Consider the following 25160-nt stretch of genomic DNA (forward strand, 5'->3'; position numbering starts at 1 on the left):
TTCTATCCCCACACTGCCCCTATCCCTAAACCTACCCATCACAGGGAACATTCTGCATTTTTACATTTTTAATAAAACATTGTTTTTTATGTTTTTTGATTTGAATTATGAGGACTTATGAAATGTCCTCATAAACCACGTTTAAGTTGTATTTACCAGTGTAACCACACACACACACACACACACACACACACACACACACACACACACACACACACACACACACACTGTAACCCACGCCTAAACCTAACAGACATTTCTTGCTGGATGAAACATCATCACATTAATGTCAAACTTACCAAGACTTGTGGTTTCGGCCAACCAAACATTTCATAAAATCTTCTTCATAGGTTAGGATCATCAACCATAACTCCTTCCAGGACAGTAAATTGATGATCAGCTATTCTTTACAGACCAGTATTCTATCCAGGCTAGACTATTGTAATGGTCTCTTGGCAGACCTTCTAGCATGGACAGTAACTGATCCAGAATGCGGCAGTGAGGGTGATCTTTAACAAACCGAATAGAGCTCGTCACACCTCTCTTCATCAATTTGCACTGGCTGCCAATAGCTGCTCGCATCAAATTCAAGGCACTGATGTTTGCCTAACAACCACTGGCACTGCACCCCTACCTAAACTCACACTTGTGCCCTCCAAAAGCTTGCGTTCTGCAAGTGAACGGCTCCTTGTGGTGCCATCCCAAAGAGACACAAAATAACTTCCACGGACCTTTACCTTGATTGTTCCCTGCTGGTATGACCTGCCAAACTGAACCCGTGCAGTCTTTAGACATTTTCAAGAAACAGCTATACTGTATATCTGTTTATATATACTGTACATATTGTCGGTTTGTCGGTTCAAATGCTTCTATTGTTCTCCTCATTTGTAAGTCACTTTGGACAAAAGCATCTGCTAAATGATTACATGTAAATGTAAACCATCACAGAAAACGTTCTGCATTTTCAAAAACATAATTCTGTAAACTGTTTTCCTCATGGGGACCAAAAAAACAAGGACTCGGATTTCGGATTATGATGTTCACACATTACACATGTGACTGAAAGGAGAATAACTATTTGGAACGTAATGTATGTAGTTCATAGTTCTCTCAGTGAAAACCAGTAGGGGTCATTCCATCTTTTTTGTTAAATTTGTATCTGGCTAAGGTTAAATGGTTCTGACATTACTGCCTTCTAGCCCTAGCTTTCCCTCTTTATCTGTAGGCCTACTAAATTACACGAAATTGAGGGGAAAATTGCATATTACTTTGCATGTAACAGATTTGATCTTTAATGTTAGACTGGCTTTAATTTTAATACCTTATATATTGCTCACTGTCCTTGAATAAAAAATTAAGTGGTATCAAACCCTCAAGACTACTGAATGCTACTCACAGAAAGTAATTTGATTCCTGGTGTTATTGCTTTCGTAAGTATGAAAAGCTGTTTATAATGCAATGCATTCTGTCAGCTACTCACAACATAATGTGGGCTAATGATCATAATGAGAGTACGTTTATCTAAATAGATAACCATTTACAATAGATTACACTCTGCAATGTCTGAGGCCTTAGTTTATTGTGGGAGAAACAATCCCATTGAAAATCAATTTAATAATTAATTTAACCTGTAATTAAATATGCGAAATAAAATCTGCAGACACACATTTACATGTGCAATATATGGGTAATAATGGGTACTGGTCAGGATGGGTGTAGGCTAATGGGTAACTGGTCAGGATGCATTAGGTTGCGGTGGGCGCCCCCTCGGTTAAGAACTTTCTATAACAAATATTCACCATAAGACTAAGTTATTGACAAAAGTGCTATAAATGCATTAGAAATGTTATTCTACAATATAAACATATATTTAAGATCGTTGAATAATTGCCACAATTCCCATTTCCATTGTAAAAAAAATTGAAAAATTTGAAAAATTTAAGAATTCTACTGCCACAAAAGTGTAAAGAAGGTTTTTAATTTTATGGGAAAGTTTAATTCAAATATACTGAAATCATAAGCAGTAAACTGCAACGAGGGATTGTGAGTCACATGACTCACCCATGTGTCGAAGTCAACCAATCACAGCGTTTGTTTGGGTTGTCGTGATATTCGTTACTCAGTTGCACAGCTCTTTGGTGTATTTGAAAATACCATTGCAGTCTTTTTTAAAACTGATGTCAAGAGAACTTGTTATTAATCAAACGGGAGCTTATAAAATAACAGCTGAGTTTTATTGGCCTTCTCCATTAAAATGAGCCTGGCACCGCACAGCGGATCGTTTCGCGCACCACAGCAGAGATGTCCTGTGACTGCGCTGGATGAGTCGTATGTATCCATTTTCCTGCCGCAGTTAAAGAGATAGTTCACCCAAAAAGGAAAAATATGTCATAGTTTACTTACCTTAATGTTGTTTAAAACCTAAAACAAAATAAATTGTTAGAGAGAGACCAACCAGTGACCATTCACTTCCAGTGCATATCTTTGCCATGCACCCTAAGAGGGATGTTTATCAAAACCTAGTAAACTGCCTAATGTTACCTGCACAAAACTGCTAAGTAGCCAGTTCATTATATTTAGAGACACAACCAAGCTCTAAACTTTTACAGATTCACCAGCTTCAACATGAGCAGCAGTTGCAGTTCAGGAGAATCCTTGAAGGATGCAGATTCAACAATAATCTCACAGAAAGAAGATGTGAAGAATTTCAGTAAGATGAATCCTGCAGAGAAACTATCTCTTTGTGAGAGACGAGCTCAGTCCTTGGCTGATAGTGAAGAGGTACACATGGAATAATCTCATACTCGGAAATACACATCTCAAACTCTAATTTTGTATTGTCCTACTGATTTATGTAACATTATCAGTGCCTCAACATTTCAGTATGATCTATTATCATTACATAAAGCAGGGGTTTTCAAACTTTTGGATGCCATGGGCCCCCATATATGACCATTTTCTTGTGAGGGACATATTTTATTTTATGTATTACTTTTGTTTATTTTTATCAAATTTGTATTATTTATTTTAATATATTTATTTTTTCATTGAACTTTTACAATTAATTTTTATCTTTTTTTTTATTAATTTATTAATTGTTTTTTATTTGAATCTAGTATTTGTTACTTCTTTTATTAATTCATATAAAATAAGCATTTTATATTTATTTTAATATCCATTTATTTATATATATATAAAATCTTTACACTGTTTTGTAAACTGTCTGTGGATATGTTTAGAGGAAAACAGTGTAAAGATTTTACACTAGCACTTCCTTGTGGTCCCCTGGGGCCCCGGACCCCAGTTTGAAAACCCCTGTCATAAAGCACAACAGGTATAATCTTAATCTCCAGTACATCAACAATTACTGATCATTGTATTATTATTATTTTAATAATTTCTCTCGTTTAATGTCTTATGCTTGTTTGAACTTTGCAGCATGACCTCTGTATCCAGGAGCTTGTGCGTTGCCTTGCACTGACCAGACTGGTTTATGGAAATGAGCATTTTGCAGTGGCCCAAGCCCAGTCAAGACTGGCTAAAGCCTATTTGCAATACAAAGGTAAAATTGTTCATTATTTAATGCATTTAAACAGATAGAAGAAAGAATAACATACAGGATGTATGTTACATAGCTTGTTATTATTGAAAAATAAACCCTACATTGACTGTGAATCATGCAAATTGATTTCTTAGGCAGCCATATATAAAGCGTTAACCATCTCTTAACAGTATATTACCTCCCGTTTCCCAGGCTGGGCACATCAGGCACAAGAACATGCGTCCCAAGCACTTGAAGTACTCAGTTCCAGCCAGCAGGAGGAGAGAGTGAGCTGCCTCAACTGCTTCCTGACCATACATCAGACTCTTGGAAGTGCTGCTCTATTGCTTGGAAAATATCCTTGTTTACAAAAATCTAATGCCGCCGTATACATAGTGAATCTTAAGTGTTCAGATCCTTTTTAGGAACACTATATATTTGTGTGTGTAATATTATTCACCTCTTTTTTGAAGTAGAAAATATGGATAATTCATCATACAGACCTTGCTTTAAATAATGTACTAATGGTAGTAATTTGTTAATTCACCACTGATGAGTTCTTAACTATGTGAACCTTATCAGAGGCTGAGTCAAGCTTTCAGAAGGCAGAGATAGTCACGGGAGACATTGTAGCACATGAAGCCATGGGAAAGGAGGACAGAGTGGACACTGAGTATGAAATATTTACAAATTTAGCAAGGTATGGGACCGTTTTAATCTTAATTTAATATCATCTTAATTGTTGTAATGGCTGACTGTAATGACAAAGCTGGACTAACAAGAGAGACGAAATCCAACTCTAAATGACTAGTATATAAATTCCTGCCCCTTTTTAGATAAGTGCCTTTCCTTTAAATATATCTCTGCTTAATTGTTAAAGTCTAGGTCTAGGAGAAGAGTGATTCATTTTTAAATTATTACCCTTAGAAACGTCTTAATCAATTTTCCCAGTATGTTTATGGCATAATAAACATGAAATTGTATTCTGGCCTGAAATATGACATGGCAGCCGAGTCCGCATTGATATTCACACAAAGCATTATGGTGAATCACATGCTGTGGACTATTTATTTCTCTTGACTTCTGCAGTTTCAAATATCAGGTTCAGATTTAAATCCATGTTTTTTCTGGCGTCACTTCAAGTTGGCACTGGTGCACTTGCAACTAAGAGAACACTTTCATATATGGATCAGAATTTGTTGTAATACTACATTTATTTAGATATTGTTCTTTTTAAGGGCTTTGGCCCTCCTGCAAGCTAATATCAACAGTAAAAGTATATTTTTCACCACAAGGTGGTGCTCCTCATCCACAACAGAATTGAAGCTTTATGATCAAATTCACGTTGGTCACTGCTTGTGCAGAACAAATAGAAACCGAATGATGTTTTTATACTTTATTATCATATCGTTGAGTGCCTGTGAAGCCCACACATTTAATATGAATGTCTCCAGGTTGGCCACATTCAGACCAGAGTAGAAAATCCTCTGTATACATTTCTCACGCATGAGAGTTAACTAGATGAAAATCTGCCATGCAAAACCATACGTCACTTGCATCAGTTTATTAACCATACATAAAGCAAAGGATTTACTATTCAGAAATTCAGCAGGTCTACTTTGTTCACATTAATTTATTTTCTTTTGTTTCTCAGGAGGGGGGGACAGTTCCCACAGGAGGACTTGATTAACTTGTTCAATAGCTTGTATTGATCCCAGTGTTTATTATGGCGGGTCTCACCAAGCTTGACTGTGACAATGAACGACTGTGGTTTGTCTGCCAGCTGTGTTTATGTTGTGAGTGCAGAGCGACAGTATCTCACTGGGCCATCTCAGGTTTTATTATTGCTGCTCTTTGTTATGTAAGTAAGGGCATATGTGTGAGAGAATATAAACTGCTTTGCAGAAAAGCTCATTTATTATGTATTTATATTATGATGTCAGGATTGTTTTTCTACTACCCTTAGCAGGTTGTGTTTTCATCAGTTTGTCAGCTGGTTTCATGGTCCCGGAAGAATGTGCATATGCGAATTGTGATGAAAGCTTTCTAATTCTTCTGCCTTTGACTGTAGAGCTAGTGTTGACATATTTGAAATGAGCGAGCCTGCGCTATCAACACATACCACCACAAAACCCAGAAACAATGACACACGCTTCCAGCTTACAGAGGCAAAGAGCGAACGGACATCAGAGTCAGCATACCTGACATGAATCTCGGCACATATTTACATCAGCCCTTGTTCGAGACTTGCTGGTTGGGATTTTTGCCTTGAGAGAACATGAAAGTGAAGTTTGTTCCTCCTATGTCTTTTCACACTCTAAGCCTGTGAACAAAGAAAAGCTTAAAAGGTTAAGTGTGTCATTTTTCCAATGTAAAATCATTCATCCACTTAACATCCACTTGATGGCTGATAGAAAACATGCGTCCTAAAGAAAAAAAAGACTGTTTTAAAGGGATAGTTCACCCTGTCTTCATTTTTGTCTTCTGCAGTTAACTAAGAACTTTTGTTCACTTAATCAGTAACTGGCAGTCTATTGAATTTGAAGATTCTTGCCAAGGCAACGCATCTAGCAATTCAAGGAGCCACAAGTCTCATTCGTTTACCTTTATGTTAGATTTCCAAAGCCTACATCATCATTTCAGCATTATTTTCCCCTTAAAACTAGAAGGAAACGTATGACCCTGATAGGCAAATGTATTACATCCAACGGTTAAATCACCTCAAAGCACATAACATTACAATAATAATGAACGTAAACAACTTACAGAGCTCTGACTTGTACCACCTGACTGCTGCAGATTAATTTCAGCGTTGACCAGCTCAGAGTAGAACGCCATGGGTTACCATCTCTTAATTACGGTAGTGATGGCGTGAATGCAGCGTAAGCTCATTGTTTTGGTTCAGGAGGAACTGTAAAAGGCGGCTGCTGTTTGTTCGCGGCACTCTGTGACTGTCTGTATACAACTCTGCATAGCCTCATGCACCGCGCTGATGATGACGTGTGAGGTCTGCGCGTGCAGGGTGCGCGGAGGTATGCAAATACAGGTTGACAGGCAGGTAAGACACCCTATTATTACATTCGGCCCGAGTGCAATGATTGGACGAAACATTTTTTGGTCCTGAGACTTCCACAAAATATAAATGTACATTTTATAACTTCTGTAATTAAATGTTTTGTGAACAACTTAGCCTACCCCACATTTAAGCGGAGACTTGAAGTGCTGTTATAACAGTCTGAAGTAATCCGTGTTTCTTTTTTTTTTAAAGGCAACGATGTCTTTTCTGTTGCTCTGTGTCTGTTTCCCCCCATTTTTTCGGGCACTACTCTCTATCAAGCCTGAATTCTTTCAAACACAGTCTACGTCAATATTGGTCTGTTAACAATTACTAAGCAGAAGGCTTGGGGGACTACTTGGCAGTTCATGTAAAAATCCCTAATTGCATTACGCCCTTGCACAACGGACATTAAATCAGATTTCTCCTCGCAGATTATATCTCTCCTCCCACAGAGGATGCCTGAGAGGATGGCTGGTATTATGCTGGCACTGCGTGGCATAATACAGGACGTGTTTAGGTTTGTGTCCCCAGGCAGCGCTGCAGTAGAGTTGGCACATCCCTAAAAGGAGGCCCATAGTCTGGAATTTCTGATGCAGCCCGGAAAAGTTGCCAGGGTGCTTCAGCGTACACACAGGCTATTATGAGAAAACCTTGGTGGAGTCGTGCTCAAAATCTTTGCCATTTTGCAAATATTTCCCTTGAGCGTTTTTCACTGATTGCAGTAAATCCAATTGGACATTCTGATTAAGAGCTTATGATTTCATTTGAATAAAATCTATGTTGCACCTAAAATATAAACCGAAGATCTAAGATAAGACATGTTTACAGCTCCATCATCATCAAATTACGCAGATATCTGAATACTGGCAGATTATGTGTAATGTCAACCATCTCCATCACCAAATTCCACTTGCTAATTTAGAGTGGCATCATGGAATATCCACTTATCCACCTATGTTTGTGATGCAACTTTATTTTTTACTAGCCTTGTATTGATGGGACAAGGATGCTGCATGAGCAGGCTATTCCCTCTGAGACGGGGAAATTGAGTTAGTGATCCATTAGAGTGGATGACTCTGGAAAGGCTCAAGGCTTTTAACAAGATGGATTGGTGAAATATGGGATCTCCCTGTGGCGATGGATGTCTCCATATAGCTCAGTGCTACACACCTGCCCACATCAGAGTATAGTTATGTACAGTAAGAGCCAAGAGATCCAATTGAAAATCTGCCATTTTTATTTTTACATTTAAACTTTTAGCATTTTAATCTATTTTTAAAATAAAGATAAGTTACAAAATAACAAAAAAAGTGACAGTAAAGACTGTTAGTTTTTTTCAAAAAGATATCCATTTAAAATAAATGCTGTTATTTCGGCTTTCTATTAATCAGAGCATCCTGGGGGAAAAATATCACAGATTCCACAAACATTTTAAGCAGCACAACTGTTTTCAACATTGATGATATTAAGAAATGTTTCTTGAGGACCAAGTCAAATTAAAATTATTTCTAAAGGATCATGTGACACTGAAGACTGGAGTAATGCTGCTGAAAATTCAGGTTTGTCATCACAGGAATAAATAGCATTTTAAAACAAATTAAATTAGAAAACAGTTATTTTACGTTACAATAATATTTCACAATGTTACTGTTTTTACTGTATTTTTGGTCAATTAAATGCAACCTTGGTGAGCATTAGAGATTTCTTTCAAAAACATTACAAATCTTAAAGACTTTGTGTCTTTAAAAATCAGTTTAGCAACTTAAACGGAATACTTTTTATAGAACAGTCTTCTGTACTTCATTTCTACACAGATAGCAGACAGCAGCGAGTCAGTTTTCCGTGCATTGCTCAGGAGTGAGACCGAATGCCTCCAGGCTGATATTGCGAGTGGAGAATCAGACCTAATAAAGACATATTGAGTTCAGCACTGCAGGGCATGTTTGGATTTGCTGCACTCCACATCTTAATAAAAGAAACGGAGGCTCTTTAAAGGTTCAGAGCTAGTACCACCGTCCTTTGCAATACACTTCCTTTGCAGTTCTTCCTGTTTTTAACCAGTTTGCATTGAACAGAACTCCCTTTTCTCGACCTTCTTCCTTTCATTGTTCTGGCATATTTGCCCATGACTGGCATTACAGACGAGCCATTCTCATTATGATGGCATGCACAAGTAAGGTCAACAGTGTGTTGTATGTGACATTGTGGATTGATTTCATGATAAATGACATCTTTGTGTCTGTGTGCATGTGGTGTGTTGTATAGGGTGTACCAGCGGCAGGGAAGGCCTGAGAAAGCCCTCAGTCAATGTGAAAGAGCCTTGGAGCTGCTTCAGGAAGGTGCTCAGCTCAGTCGGATCTGCTTTGTTTACAGAAACATGGCAGCCATTGAACAGACACAGGGAGATCTGGATAGAGCCATTGAGCATCTCCTACAGGTAAATTCCTGAGATTCCAGCTCATATTAAAGCAGTGCTGGCAAACACATTTTTTGGTGTTTGGTGTATTACATACCCAATCACCAATATTGAGGTAAAAAAAGAAAGAAAAAAAGCATATGTAGTTTACTACTAACCAGAGGCTTTTAGATTATTTATGTTACTATTCAGAAGTTTAAAGAAATTAATACTTTTATTCAGCAAGGATGAATTTAATTGATCAAAAGTGGCAGTAGAGACATAAAAAAAAAAATTCAACATCGAAAATAATAAGAAATGTTTCTTGAGCAGCAAATCAGCACATTAGAATGATTTCTGAAAGATCATGTGACACTGAAGACTGGAGTAATGATGCTGAAAATTCAGCTTTTGACATCAAAGGAATACATTACATTTTAATATATATTAGAATAGAAAAAAGTCTTTAAAATTAAGCCTACAAGATAATTATTTTAAAATAATTATTTAAAAAAATTACCGAACCCAAACTGAACAATAGTGTATAACATGAGTAATTAGGAAATATGAATCAAGTGACGGTATTGACAAAAAAGAGCTGACTGTATAACTCCACCTGAAACCAAACATTAATACAAAGTTAGAACGGAGGGAAAAAAAAGACTAAACAAAAGTCTGTACCACTTTATGCAATTGCAACAAATAAATACAGAATATTATGAATATTTCATATCAATATAATAAATGGACAGGAATGTTATTTTATTATTATTTTCCTCAAATCATCACATGGGTTCAGGTCGCATCCTCCACAAGTCATATTTGGGCCATGGGTTGTGTTTTTGACATCCTCTGTCTAATGGTTTTTGGACCACAGAATCATTTAAAGGCTGAAAAAATGATTGATGTTTCATATGCTTCAGGGTGGGTCTGATATGGGATATATCTATATTCAAGTCTCTGTATCTATCTCTCCCTCTTCTGCAGGCTCATTCCATTGCTCTTAGTCAGAGTCCCGGGGGTCTGGAAGGGGCCCAGATCGCTCACAGCTTGGCTCTGGCCTACTCTTCCACTTCAGAGCCTCATCACAACGGTAACAGAATGCACTCACAATAGTCTATCTGAACGGGTTTTAATTAGGCCCTGAGCATCACAGAAATTACGAGATGTGTTATGAAGTCAATAGAATAGTAGAAATTTAATTAAATATGTAATGTGATCAAAAAACATTCTGTCCTTTAGATCAGTGCTTGTCAAACCTGTCCTGGGGACCCCCCACCACTGAACATTTTGGATGTCTCCCTCATCAGACACCCTATTCAAGGCCTTGTCCACACTAATAAGTTAAATATAGGGCTTTTCTTCGTTTTGGCCTTTTGTCCACACTGAGACACGTCCCATCAAAGACACGTTTAGTCATGTGACGCATATTGTACCAGTAATATCTATGGTTATTGTTGTGCCTGCTATTGTTGTGCTGTTACTTTCATAGTGTTGCTAAAGATAAATGTTCCTTTGTCGAACCTTCATATTACATTCCTGCAAAGATGACAGAAAATTAACTCACAATTGCTGTCCGGCTGCAAAACATGATGACAAGTGCATTTAGACCATATGATTTTGAGTGCAACCTGGACGCAACTATGATTGGTGAGATATTTTGCTAATAAAAAGATCATTTGAAATTATTTTGATCCTTCCGTCCTTCGGATGAGACGTTAAACCGAGGTCCTGACTCTCTGTGGTCATTAAAAATCCCAGGATGTCCTTCGAAAAAGAGTAGGGGTGTAACCCCGGCATCCTGGCCAAATTTGCCCCTTGGCCGCTGTCCATCATGGCCTCCTAATCATCCTCCTATATATACTAATTGGCTTCATCACTCTGTCTCCTCTCCACCAGTAAGCTGGTGTGTGGTGGGCGTTCTGGCGCAATATGGCTGCCGTCGCATCATCCAAGTGGATGCTGCACATTGGTGGTGGTTGAGGAGATTCCCCCCCTTCTATGTAAAGCGCTTTGAGGTCTCAGATAAAGCGCTATATAAATGTAACGAATTATTATTATTATTATTATCATGCCAGATGTGAGAACTTTTATATGTCTGCTCTCTCTGTATCATCTTGTGAGCTTTTATTATGATTTATGTATGCGCAGTGAGGAGATTTAAGCATTTTCAGACGTTTCGGTGTGGATGAGCAACATTTGGAAAATGATTGAAAACATTAGCATGGACTGGGAGCGTTTTGCTGTTTTCAAATGTATCCAGATTAATGTAGACGTAGCCCAAGTATTGCGGTCTTTACCAATGAGCTGAGGTGAACCAGGTGTGTTAGATTAGGGAGATCTACCAAACGTGGTGGTGGGGTTGTCCCCAGGACATGTTTGAGAAACACTGCCAGTTCTGATACACCGTTTGGAGTTTGTCACTGAAGTGAATCGTGTTGGATCACGCTGTATCTGTTGTGTTTAGCAGCCTGTACATACGCATAGCTTTGTTGTAGCTGCCCTGAATAACAAATACAGCAGTAAAGACTTGAAGGTGACCCTCAGCTAATCAACTGAAAAAATGACCGTGCTGGAGTAGCTCTTCAAGGGGAAGTGGGGGAAGTGTAATTATGCGAATCTCTTTTCCCGTTTCAATAGATTCAGCTGCACACTTTTTTGAGGAGTGTATAAGTGCTTATAGAAGTGCACTAGGCCCACAGGACACACTCACCCTATCTGCCCAAGATGACTTCAGTCATTTCCTCCTACTCACGGGACAACAGGAGGTCAGCTTCAAATTCTGAAATGTGGTGTATATTACGGAAAAGATATGGATCTTCATATTTTAACTATATATATATATCATTTAAAGGTTAGGGTCAGTAAGTCAGGTCAAGTCAAATGTATTTGTGTAGCAATTTTTACAATACACTGTTTAAAAGCAGCTTTACACAAAATGAATGTTAATGTTTCTAATATCTTAATGTCTTCATGCTTTATAGTAGCATTTAGCAGATTAGAGCTGGGTGATAATATAATTACTGTGTACATTTTGCTAATACATTTTTAAAATCAGACAAGTGGGATTTTCTGTATAGTATATATCACTTTATACTATATATAGCATTTAGTATATAGTATAATTTTTTTTATCAAGGATGCATTCAATTGAACATTCTATTCATCAAATATGTCATTCACAAAATTATTTAGTAAGCAGCACAACTGTTTTCAACATTGATGATAATTCAATGACATGTCATATTTATGGTGGTTAAGTTGGGATTATCTCTTATACTGAAAGACTACTTTGTAAGGTGTGTTTGTGCGTTTTTGTTTTTCAGAACTGCGCTGAGATCCAAAGAGAGTCTCTGTCCCTTAAGAAGAGCACGTTTGGTGAACTGAGTGCAGAAGTGGCAGAAGCGCTGCAGCTGATTGGTGGAGTGGAGATGACACGGGGTCAGATGAGACACGCCTACCGGACACTCAAGAAGGTGAATCAAATCTAATACATGATCACTATGCTGGAGGAGTTGCCCGTTAGCTGTTAATGGATATTTACTCGTACCTTATTCATAAACATCCGCGTGTTACATATCACATACAGTATCTAGTAAAACAATTCTGCAATGCATTTATGATCAAACATCACAGGTGTACTAAAGTCAGCACGAAACAAAAATGCACCTTCTCTATTTTCTAAATGCATGTTTTTGATCTTAATGTGAATAATTAATTTATGCATGTTTACATTGTTTGTTTTTTTTCATTTAAAATTTAAACATCTCTCTGGTGATGTATGCCAGACTTTTCCAATCTTTTAGCCTGCCACTTTCTTACAATCGACTGCAAACTGACATTTAGATTTGCTATAAACTGATGTTTTTACTTCCATTGCATCGTGACATTAAGGCTGCTTCTGTAATCGCATACTTCCCTACTATATAGTAGGCGAAAAACAGTGTGTGACAAATAAAGTATGTCAGAAAGAATTCACAGTACTGTTAACTGACGCTGGTAGGTCACATAATAAGGCCAACAGGATGAATGTAATACGTCCAGATTACGTTCATACTACACACATTCATACTATATAGAATGTACAGGACTTATTCAAAATAAGTACCTACTCAAGAGAGTATGCGATTTCGGACATACCCAATATATACATCATCGTTTTGCTAAAATTTGATGCTTACATCTACATGGAATTCTGATGGTATAAAATAGTTTATCAAATGCATTTTGTTCAATATATTTCACCAATATCCTTCCATGCAAAGAGTCTGTGCAACTGCAGCATAAAAAGAGATCTGAACAGCTTCTGTCCTCAAAGCTATGCTCTAATCTTGGAGGGTAGCATGAATGATATTTGCCCACAGAGATTTGCCTTTCCTGATATGAAACGTTCCAAGAAATAGCATTGTGTTCTTAGTCCTTCTAGATGCAAGTAGACATTCTCATGGCCATTGATACATTGCTGAGTGCCACTGAATCCAGTTAAAATGACCTTCATGAGACCTTCCTCTAGAAGAAAAATAGTATTCTAAAATAGACTCAAATTCTAAAATTAATTGTATTACATGTATACAATGAACAGTATGTTTATTATGGTAACTGTTTTTAGGTAATAAAGCAAGTTACCAAAGTTAACATTTGTTTTGGTAGCTTTAGCTTTATTTAAAGCTTGATCATTTTTAGATGGGACAATGTTATTTTTGGTGTCTTGGGCAGCTCACTTGATGTCCTGCTCCAGGAGTCTACCACAACCCGGTCTGTGACGTTATTCATTCTCTTTTGTGTCTTTCGCTCTTAACATTTGATGCCGTAAGAAGATGCTACAACATTACCCTTGCCTCCTAGTATGTCCTAAATATGGCATTTATTTTATTTTTATTCGGTCACACTGAAAACCCCCTCCGAGATAATTTGGTGACTGTTGATCTTTGGAAACCTGTCCCCACTCGTCTGTAAGCGAGCACTGTTGCTATGTTGCTATGTTGTTGTATTGAAGGGCTCCATTTCTGGGGTTGTGAATCAGTGGTCCCACGCTCAGCGTTTCCTCAGGCTACTAACCTTTCCCCGTTACCTCTGACAGATACGAGCAGCTCATATCATGTTCTTTCTCCTGTACTCATGACAGCTGCTGCAGCAGAGCAACACTCTCACTTTAGACTTTGGCCTAAAGCCAGGGTTTTGTGGTTAAAACAAACAGGGATTTAAATAGTGTATTATGTTTTATGCAGTCTTTAGTTGAATATCCAGTCCTTTTTTGAGAGCCTTTTCTAAAGACACACACACACACACACTTTTGAGAGTCACTGTTTTCCCATTGAAGTGGGCCCCATGACATCACTTTTGCCTGTGGAAAGTGATGAAAACATGGACTGAGACTTTTCAATCATGAAGGAAACTTTGAACAGTACTTTCCTTTGTTGTTGTATGGAAAGACTGCTGTCATGTCGTCATTTTGAGTGTTTTTCATCCTAACCGTTGCTGTTGTTTTGAAGAAGTGAATGAGAGTGGGTTTATTTGAGGAAATGAAGTGGCTTGGCCAGGTATCCTATAATATCTCTGCCAAAGGCACTCCTCCTCTCTACTATGTTTGTGAAATCAGAGTCAAGCCGTTCACTACCCTTTGAGCTCCACAAAGCAGAGCACTAAATCTTATTTTCTTAGGTTGGAATTTTAGCTGTAACAAATACAAACTTTTTTGATATTTTAGTTTCACATTCACAGGTATGACTGTATTGAAGCTCTTTATTTTCCACCAGGCCTTTCCATCCTTTATGAAAATGATGATAACAATCATCAATTTTAAAAGAATGAACATTCATTTTTTATTAGAACTGTTCAGTAGTCTGTATAGCAACTGTATATATATATACAATGATTTGGGTTGTTTATGAATGATGTGTCATCAATATCATCAACTTAAAAGTAATAATATTCCATGCAACCTCATACGAATAAAAAAAGATGCATAATTATATTATAATAATTATTATCTAAATATACCCTACAGATAAATAGTTTGGAATAATTTGTTTTTAATGCTTTTTCTTATGCTCACCAAGGCTGCATTTATTTGATAGGAATACAGTAAAAAGTATAATGTTGAAAATAAGATTACAATTTAAAATGTGTTTTCTTTTTTAAATATATTTTAAAATGTCTCAGTTATTATCAGTTATTGTTGGCTCTCAATTATATATAATAACGGTTCTTATTATTATCAATGTTGAAAAGTTGTTTTTGCTGCAATTAAAAATATATTAAAATAGAAAACAGAAAAATAATATTTCACAATATTACTATTTCTTTTAAAATGTATATAATATATTATATTAAATGTATATATATATATATATATATATATATATATATATATATATATATATATATATATATATATATGCATTGTTGTATTTATATTAAAAAATATACATGCATTTTGATTGCTTGTCACCAATGTTCCCACATGTTTTGCTAACCACATATCTGTCTCTCTTACAGTGTCTGGATATTCAAAGTATGCTTTATGGTCCTCAGCACAAGAAAACCAAAGCCACACAAAGAACCGTGGACATGCTGTCTCAGTGAGTTTCCTACTCAATCATGTGTGATACACTTTCACACTATACATTAGCAGGAAGTCACAGTGCACTCTATAAATGTGCTTTCAGTGCAGTACACGGACATTTCACCTGAATGTAGTGTGTTGCTGAAAGTGAATATCATTAATAGATGAGGCATTTAATGCTTTGTGGTCTTTTTCTAGGTCACCAGAGGTCAATGAGAGACGTAAGGAAAGTCGTCTTGAAACAAGGCCTCCATTCTGTGCAGTGGTATCATCTGCATCTGAGGTGACATCTAGTATGTCCAACTCATAACAGCAGTGACCAGCAGGGCTGTTTGTGGCATGGACTGTCAGGGGTGTTTGACCTCATCCTATTTCACCAAGGGAAATATGTGGATTGGAAAAAGCAAGGCAGTGTTTCTCGAACAGCACACAAGCTCTATTGTGTCTTTAGAGTGCTTGGCAAGGTGCAAACCTCTGCACTTCAAAAATATGAGAACTGTCCAGTAGTGATCTAATACACCGTCACTGCGGTTTCTGCAAACACTCTGACTGGTGAGCGGCAGGCCTCTCTAGCAAACGGCTTTAATTCTAATATTATTTCTGAGAATTGAGCTGAAATCACAACATGAACTCTGTAAGGGTTTGTTTATTGTGTTTGTATGTAAATCAATGTTCAGACAGTGAGAGCAGACTAGTCTTTTTAAGAGTAAAACAGCACACAAAACACCCCGTTTGTGAATTTTCATTTTGCAAAAATACATCCCCAAACCAATCTTTGCTAAGGCAGTAAATCATGTTTAGCGAACTGTAAATCTGTAGATGGAAAAAATGAGGTTTCACAGTTAAAGTTGAGTCCTAAAACTCTAGTATGCATAGATTCAAATAAACAATGGCAGGTTCTGAAACACCATCTTAAGGGATGCAGATAAATGGTCGGAAATGGTTAGTAATGATCCTTAATAACTTGATGTTAACACCGTGTTTCCCAACCTTTTTTCTGTTGTGTAGCACCACAGCCTAACGAGTAAGACTCAAATCCTTCATCAACACAAACCAGAAATGGGATTCTTTCATCTTGTATTATACTGGATATGATTTAAGTCACTTAAATGTGAAAAATCATATTGCGAGTGACTCTTATATTCTGCTTTGTGTCATTAAAAACAAATGTAAAAACTCACACACATTAAATGACATTAAGCACCATTTGCACCCAGTTTAATAAAGTGAAATCAAATTCATTCAAACTTGTTTAAGAACCCCTGGGATCACTGTGTTAACATACCGTATATGATATTGAGGATCTCATTTCTAGATCTATGATAGTTTATGATAATACTGACATAAAAAGCTACTTGAAAATGAAATGGTAAATCATTAAATGAAGTTGAAATTATGTTATACTATTTTACTCCCAGCATTGTTAACAGGCACAGGACTTGTCACCATTGCAGCATCTGGTGACTAACATTAATATGCTGATATCTGTTAAAAGATAAATAGAAAAAAAAAAGAAAGGAAAACACACATGCTTACACTTGAAATCTTCAGACACTATTAAGGTGTCAATGGAATCCTAAAAATAGACTGTCATTTAGTGGAGCTGAATCCTCATATTGCGTAATAGGTTGTGACACAGACTTAATAGCACCGAATAGCTATTCTGGAAGCACTTACACACTTCGGTGTAAGCTGCCTTGCACTTATTTTTAATGTGAGATTTCTACAAGGATCTACTATCCTCCCTCTCTCTGTACAGTAGAGCAATGAAAAATGTGTTGTCCTGGAAGAGCAGGATTGCTAGATTAGTCCTTGCTGGTCTAATGTCATTTAAGGATTAAGAGATCTCTGGATCTCTTACAGGAAGGGCAGTCTAGTGCTTCTCACCTTCAGAACTAGATGGTGGCCAAATGTAGACCACACTATATAAACCAAAAATATCCAAATTTGTGAATGAAGATATTTGTGATATGATTTAATTTTTGAATAACTCACAAATATATGGCCAATTAAAGCTAGCACTAATCTAGAATTTCTGCATACGTTAGTAAATATCTCCATCTGATCAATCTCTGTTTAACATATTTCATAAAGATTTAAAACATGCCAAACTTGTTTTCGCAATTCTATGGGAACTAGAAGCACAAGACGGTACAATAACAAATTTTGTCTTTTATATAGTCAACAATGTGTTTTCTAAGCTATTTAAAAATGAAATGGAAAGAAAATACTGTTTTTCACTTTTTCTGTGCTAAGTTAAAGCTGTACTATATAGTGAAAATGAAATAAAATGTTCTGGTAGTTAATAATATATACAAAGCATTAAGTATTAAAGTGATTAGCTTTAGCTTTGTTGATACTTTAGCTATGTCGGATACAGTACTGGTCAAAAACTGGGATCAGTAACATTTTTAGTGTGTAACAGTCATGATGATGGACCATGAATTTTTAATTCTGGTTTACAAACACCTGATTTTTTGGTTCATTTCATAATGAATTATTTGATTGACATGATATGCCATTTAGATGTTATTTCATGTTATCACTCGTCTTTGGGGCTTTCAAGATAAACAGTTGCGATTCTTTTCTCATGGCAGACCTTCAAGTGGGGGTCAATCTTCTGGGTCTGTGAGTACTCAGTAGCGCTGCCGCTTCTTTGTACTTTAACGGCTCCTCCGCTTGTTGATGCAGAGGAGTCGTTGTTTACGTCCATCTGAAAAGTGATGGATTTCTCACTAGGGCCCAGCTTGATGTGTTTTTCCGTCTTGCCGACCTCATCGGTTGAGCTCCATTGTTGGATCTCTTCGTTGCTGGTCATCCATGGCATTCCCTCCACTTGAAACTCCTCTTGGGAAATGTTCATGGTGTATCCTGCACCAGCTCCACCACCGAGGGCCTGCTGGAGCGCTGGGTGGGATGAGCTCAGTGCTGCCATTATCTGCTCTTCAGACAGATCTGCTTCCAGCAGCCCAGACTCCTCCAACGTCTGGGACACATTAAGCTCTGCCACAATGGTCATGGATCCGCTGTCTGTAACTTGTTCAACTTTTTTGATCTCAACAGAGACATTTTCTGGAGTCTCTCTACCTTTTGTGAAAAATGCAAGTTCTTCCTTGAGGGCTCCAGATACAGTATCTTGGATTTGCTCTAATGCTCCTCTGAGCTGCTGCTCGGGGTCTAGAGAGTCCTTATTCAGGATCCCTACTATGGACTTTTGCAGGGTGGGAGAGACGTGCACCTCCTCTTCAATTATGCAGTCTTCGATGTTGTCTCTCAAAAACGAGTGGTCACCATATTCGGGTGAATCTCTGTACCTCTTACCTTCAGCAGTGGGCTGCTTGAGGTCATCTTCCTGGTAATATCGTTCATCAGACAGATCATCCATAACTCCATAATGGCTGTAAGACATAAACCTTTCACCCTCCTCAAACTCAGACATATTGTCTTCAGGAGTGGAGACAAAGTATTCTTGTGACTCTTGGACATGCGAGAAGTATGGTATGTTTTCATCTCTGGTAACTTCATGAACCTGCACAGAGCCACTGTTTCCATAATGAGAGGCTTCAGCAGAATCAGTGTCAAAGGGTTTCATGGTCTTAGGGTCACTCCCTAGCTCCTCGATTTGAAAGAACATCGATGAGGGACTGATGTTTGGTTGTTTAGACTTAATCTCCTCGATTTCGATTTCAATTTCACTCTCCTCATCACTCTGAGACTCCACAGGTTCCTCGATTATCTCCACATTCACTGACCTATTTCCCAAACTCTCACCTTGCAGGCCAAGACTCAGCAGGTTCTCGATCATGGTTCCAGTTGGGGTTCCTTTGATGTTGTCCAGGGTGACTTTCTTGACTCCCCTGTTGAGAAGTTCCTCCAGGGCAGAATCTTCAGACAGATCCAGCTCCTCCTCAACTTTAGATTGTAAGACAATCTGAGTCTTGGTGGATCCATCCTCTTGCTCCGTTTTCTCCACATGATATGTGAATTTTGAGTCAGGGGACCTTGAGCTGACCCTAGTATCTAATCCAGCTGGTTTCATGACCTGTTGAATTATTTCCTCCGTAGAAATTGCATCTAGTACTTTTTCCTCACCTACAAACACCTTATGCCCTACATTTTCAGACACTCTCACATCTTTAGCTATTGATTCTTTCACATCCCCTCTTTCTTCTTTATTTGTTGCCTTGGGTTTTTCTTTATCTTGTTTGGCATCCATTCTCTTTTCTTTCGGTTCAACATCTTTTTGTTTGCTTTCTTCAGTGGTGTTCTTGCTCAAACTCGCAAGGGGTGATATCACATTCGCTGGCTTTGGTTTCTCTATTTTTGAGGCTTTAGAGCTTGATATACTTTCGATTCTATAGGGGGGGTGATCAAATGAGCCCTTTGAAGAGTGCTGTGAAACCTCCTTTCTCATACTTCTCTGATCGGTTTCCTCTCTCTTTATCTCAACAGAAGAGGCTCCAGGTTTCAGGGTACTGGAAGCAGCTGCCTGCGCTGCTCTGGTGAATGAAATCATGTCCCTTCTTGAAACAGGACTTTGCTGGGCACGATTTGATACACTGATGGGCACGATCCTTGAGGGTTCGTGAGTCGAATGAAACTGACTTGATGTAGATGAGGTTCTCACGCTGGAAATAGGCTCCATATATTTAACATCATATCCTGTGAAGGCTTTTTTCCTCGTATCCGGCCGACTTGCCGAATTGATGGACACTCTTGGAGTGTAAGGATGGGATGGCATTTTTATATCTACAGTAGATAGATAACATAAAAATGAGGACAATAAACATTTTACCTTCTAACATCTGTCTTAGTATGCTTTGTTGGAATACTGAATAATTAGAATAATATTAAAACAAACTTTAGTAGTGTTAAAAATCATATAGCATTAAATCATTATTTCAAGCTAAATGACACAAGCAAATACCTATTTTTCTTTCTCTTGAATGCTGATTAGACCACATTTGAGCATGTCTTCCTTCTTCTTCCAAGAGTGCCCTGATAAACATAACAATGTCAAAGATACAGACAAACAGGCATATTTAAGGTCAATTTAATTACTTTGAGCAGAACATAGAGTATCATGAACAACCTAGGCACTTATTTTTCACCTCTTTGGAGAATCTCCATTCTCTGCCATGACCATGCAAAAGCTCAAACAACACTGAGGGCAACCAGAAAACCTACCAAGCCCATGTCCTAAGCAGAAACACAGTTAAGGTCACTAAAAACACTCTTTATCTCCACCATTGTGTTTAATTGGTTAAACGGGTCCTTGAGCAGCTTTGAACCTACCTTAACAATGCTTTTACATGAAAAATGCGCTGGAGAATCAAATCGAAGCAGACTATGTGGAGCTACAGACAGTAAACGTATGAAAGTGCCCTGTGATTCCTTTCAAAGACTGCACTAAAAATAACTGCCACAAAGCACCCTGTCTGTTTTCATTATGGCTTACGATGTGGAGCAGTTTGAAACAGACAAATGCAACTTCTACATTATCATGTCTCAATAGTATCCAAAACATTGCATACCCAAAACTATACATATCGACATTTTCAGATAAGAGACCAACCAAACATTTGATTAAGAATGTATAAAGGTTGTACATACAGTTTCAAGTAATGCAATGGCGGATATTCTACACCCATTATAAAGTAGGGGACATAACGGGGGGGAAAAATCTCTAAACTTTATTTTTAATCTACTGTTATGTAGCTTTATTTAATAACTCTAGATGCTAATCTTTCATGTGCATTAGCTAATGCATCAGACAGCTTTACAATAGAATGAAAATCATAAATCAGCTTCAGTGTTTGTTCAACATACACGGATTAGGTCATAAATACAGGAGTTATCCAGTCTAACAAGAAAAAGAGGGGCGGGACTGTAAGCAGACTTGCCAAATGGGCGGGCATTAGTTGCTCTGTTGCTGCAGTGGCTAAAAATACATACAAGGCTCATGTTAGGGGTGGTTGCTATGTCAAACTTCTACTCAAATCTCTAAACAGACAACAGTCAGATGTTTATATTCACATTACTGCATGGAGAAAGTTTTAGATACCCATACTTTTAAAATAGCAGAATAAGAGGCCATTCACACAGAACGTGTTTTTGCGTTTCAAAAAATGCTAGATGTAGGAAGTGGAACGGTAAAACATTGTCATGTATGAGATGCTGGAAAAGATGCAAACATGCTGGTCAAAGACATCCATGTAGCAGCTTTAGATGGACAAATCTAAAAAAGCAGCACAGTGGAATGAGAGATGGTGTGGATCAGTGCAAAAAACACGTTCAGTGTGATCGGCCCCTGACGATGAAATATGAACTTAAGACATTTTAATAGCTTTCAAGGACTCCTGCACTGGTCCTGTGAGATGTCTTATCAGCCAAAGTCCATGAAGCACAAGTAATTTTGGTATTAATATTTAATGTCACCAAGAGAATGTAGGAGGAGACTCGTTTTAAGGGCACAGAAACAGGTCATTCATCCCTGTGCTTGAGTTAGCATCAGACCATAGACAGTACATAAAAAATACATGAGCTTGAGAAAATTGATAAAACTAAATGCATGAAATTCAAGTGCTAGCAGAAGACCTCTGGGATCATTTACCATGAATTATCATAAAAAGAGAAGCTGAATGTGCTCATTTAAGGGAATGTGGTCATTTACGGAAAGGCAGCATTTAATTGAGTTTGTATGCTCTACCTGTATGCGGCCACTTCCAAAGCTAGACCCATCTTGACCTGTACGAGATCCTGATGGTCCTTCAGCTTCTCTGAGATGGTGTTGGACAACATTCTGCGCTCATACTCCAGTTCCTCAATGATAGCCTGTACAAGAAGATAGATAGTTAGCCTGTTTGCTCTTTTACACACACACACACACACACACACACACACACACACACACACACACACACTGCAATAATACACTGAATTGTATAGTGTTTAAACTATAGGCTAAACCTATTTTTTCAAATATCATCTCTCTTTCAAAAGAGTGTCCACTTGCATCTTATTGATCCAAAGTATATTTTGGGGGCTACTGTATGTGTAATGCACCTGTTTGAGAGCTCTTCCAACATCACCCCCAGCTGAAACCTCATTATTTATTTAAAGAGACAGGAGTTTTTAACGATTGAAGGGTTATCTACAGTACTTTATGTTGGATCCAAGTCACAAGTCTTTTTTAAGTCAATGTAATTCATAGATCGAATACCTAGTATGCTACACTCAATGGTTGCTACGAGCCTTTAAATTCCAGTGGCTCCAAACTCTGCATCAAGTACTTTAGGTCTCAAGTGGTGACATAAATGTCACCTCTGACCAATTTTAGCTGTGATTTCAACATGTTCCTGAATCAACTTCCTTGTTGATCCTGGAACAACATTCCAATCAACCAATCAGATCTGAGGAAAAGGTTTATAGTTAGTGCCAGGTTTAGGCTTACACCAAGAGTTATACTATACACCTTTCTCATTCACCTATCATTTCCCTTTGATTTTAGGGATAAGTTATGGGTAGGGTTAGTTTTAGGGGTACAGATAAGGTTAGTTTTTGGACAGGAATATTGTTCCAGGGTCAACAAAAGATGTAGATTCAGGGACATGTCTTACTTGGAAAATCACAACGACCCATCATTAGTCTGTTTGATGAGTGCCTCTTTGGTTTTGGAACAATTTGGCACTCAACAGGAGGCTAGTCAAACTAACTACTGATGCTTGCACTTTGCTTCAGTAACTGCTCATTTGTCATTCTCCCTGGAGAGAGGCAATAATGGGATGAGGCTTTAATGCTCTTTTTTTAAGCACACTGAGCTAGAGATGATAAACATGGATATTGGCAGTGCCTAAGCACTTCTCACTTGAGCTCAAAGGGCCCATTGAAAAAACAGGTGTTGGATAATGTTCATCTACATAAAGTTGATGTCTGCTTGGTCTCCTCTCCACTATATGTGTTTTGTAATATTTTACTTTACTCTGGGTAGAACTAAAAAGCACTGATAAACTTATATTTCTCATAAATGTAATAAAACTATTTATAAAAACAATGTTTTTGAAAAATGTAAATATAAAAAAAAATAACTGAAACTTCTCAACATATTGAACGTCAACATTTTTTTATATAACTGCACTTTATATATTAAAGTAAATGTAAGAAATATATTTTAAACAGTAACTTTTGATTTGATAAATTTTCCTCTAATGTGGGCCATTCTAAGGGAGGGGATTACAGACATTGATGTGTTTAAAACACAATACACTAGGTTATTCTTTATCAAATATATCCCATAGATGGATTTTTTTATTGTTGTGTTATCCACCTAGAATGTGCCATGATGCTGCTGTCACTAGTAGTGCGCACAGTGGGTGTGGCGCAATTGTACATCCTTACGCAATCCCTGTTTTCATCTGTAGTGATTTTATTAATAAAGGGCCTTGTGTTTTGCTTTGACACCCACCTGATACTGACTGATTTCATCTCTGAAATGTTCTTGCATGTTCTCGAGCTGCTCCTCAAGGCTCAGCTGCACTTGTGTTTGTTTCTCAATCTCGTCACGTAGCCTCTTGAACTGTGAAGCACATTCCCTCTTTTCCCTCTGAATGTCCTCCAGCCTCGCGTGGTCTGCTTTTATCGACTCTTCGATTTCCTCTACCCTCAGGCGGTACATGTCTAAAGTCCCCTGCCAGCTTTCAGTGAAGTTGGCCGCATACTCCTGCACCTCTTCCATCGTAACTGCTGGAGGTGCGTGATGCGTTTGAGTCACAACGCGTACGGTTCGGGAGTGCGCCTGGTTCCTCAGCTGGCCGATTTCCTTTCTGTGGGCATCTTCCAAAAACTTATATTCGTTTTCAAGCTCAACAAGGCGATCTTCCAAAGCACCGTTGGTCTGAAGAGTATGATGGAGCTGCCTCTCGCAGCCTTTAAGCTCAGTGCCGATGCCTTTGCCCACCGAAGCTTCATCTGAACGCATCGCTTGAAGCATCTGGAGTTCATTGCGCAGCTTCTGTCGTTCCATCTCTGCTCTGCATTTCTCGAAAGATAAACGCTCCACCAGTCTCCTCATCTCCCGTAGTTCGGACATGTGTTTGTTTTCCCATTCTCCAGACCTGTTTTGTCTGATTGAATTTATTTCGCTTATCAAGCCGGTATTTTCTTGTTCCAACTGTTTTGAGCGCATTAGGTACTGGCCGAGTCTTTGGTTGAGCTCTTGTAATTGGAGCTTCTCGCTTTCAAACGGCTCCTTCATTCGGAACATTTTTTTCTTTGTAATTGAGTAAATTCGGGTTACTCTTAAATTGTTCAAGTTAAAAGTTAATCAATTATTTCGTTGTCATCTGTGTTCTGCGTCGATGAGAAGCGCTGGGCGGAGGCAGAGTCGAACAAGTGCGGAGGATTTGAGCTGATCCCATGTCCCGTTAGTGAGTCCTACTATGATCACGGTTTAGCTCATAAATATGAATTACGCAACGCTACGTTCGCGCAGTAGGGTTCAGTGATTTGTCGTTGGCAAGTATGCGCGAAACAGTTGAATATTAATTAGGTTATGTGATTGGACGCTTGCTTAACAACGTCAGCCCACTCTAATTAATATTCA

At 38.0% G+C, this 25160-nt stretch overlaps 2 protein-coding genes across 2 annotated transcripts; one reads left to right on the forward strand and one right to left on the reverse strand.

Moving 5' to 3' along the window:
• Window positions 1-2030: 2030 nt before the first annotated feature.
• ttc23 (tetratricopeptide repeat domain 23) lies at window positions 2031-17049 on the forward strand. The gene is made up of 11 exons (XM_079621824.1): window positions 2031-2328; window positions 2610-2781; window positions 3439-3562; window positions 3755-3896; window positions 4116-4241; window positions 8865-9036; window positions 9982-10087; window positions 11635-11762; window positions 12321-12470; window positions 15493-15575; window positions 15758-17049. Exons 1-11 carry the CDS (start codon window positions 2255-2257, stop codon window positions 15867-15869), a joined length of 1389 nt encoding a protein of 462 aa, XP_079477950.1. The 5' UTR covers window positions 2031-2254; the 3' UTR covers window positions 15870-17049.
• On the reverse strand, window positions 16188-24988 carry synm (synemin, intermediate filament protein). The gene is made up of 4 exons (XM_079621823.1): window positions 24024-24988; window positions 22269-22393; window positions 20487-20557; window positions 16188-20308 (listed from the first exon to the last, which is right to left on the reverse strand). The coding sequence occupies exons 1-4, from the start codon at window positions 24819-24821 to the stop codon at window positions 18102-18104; spliced, it is 3201 nt and encodes a 1066-aa protein (XP_079477949.1). The 5' UTR covers window positions 24822-24988; the 3' UTR covers window positions 16188-18101.
• Between the last annotated feature and the right edge of the window lie 172 nt (window positions 24989-25160).

The sequence above is a fragment of the Phoxinus phoxinus genome, assembly GCF_949152265.1.
Source record: "Phoxinus phoxinus genome assembly, chromosome: 8".
NCBI classification, from domain to species: domain Eukaryota; kingdom Metazoa; phylum Chordata; class Actinopteri; order Cypriniformes; family Leuciscidae; genus Phoxinus; species Phoxinus phoxinus.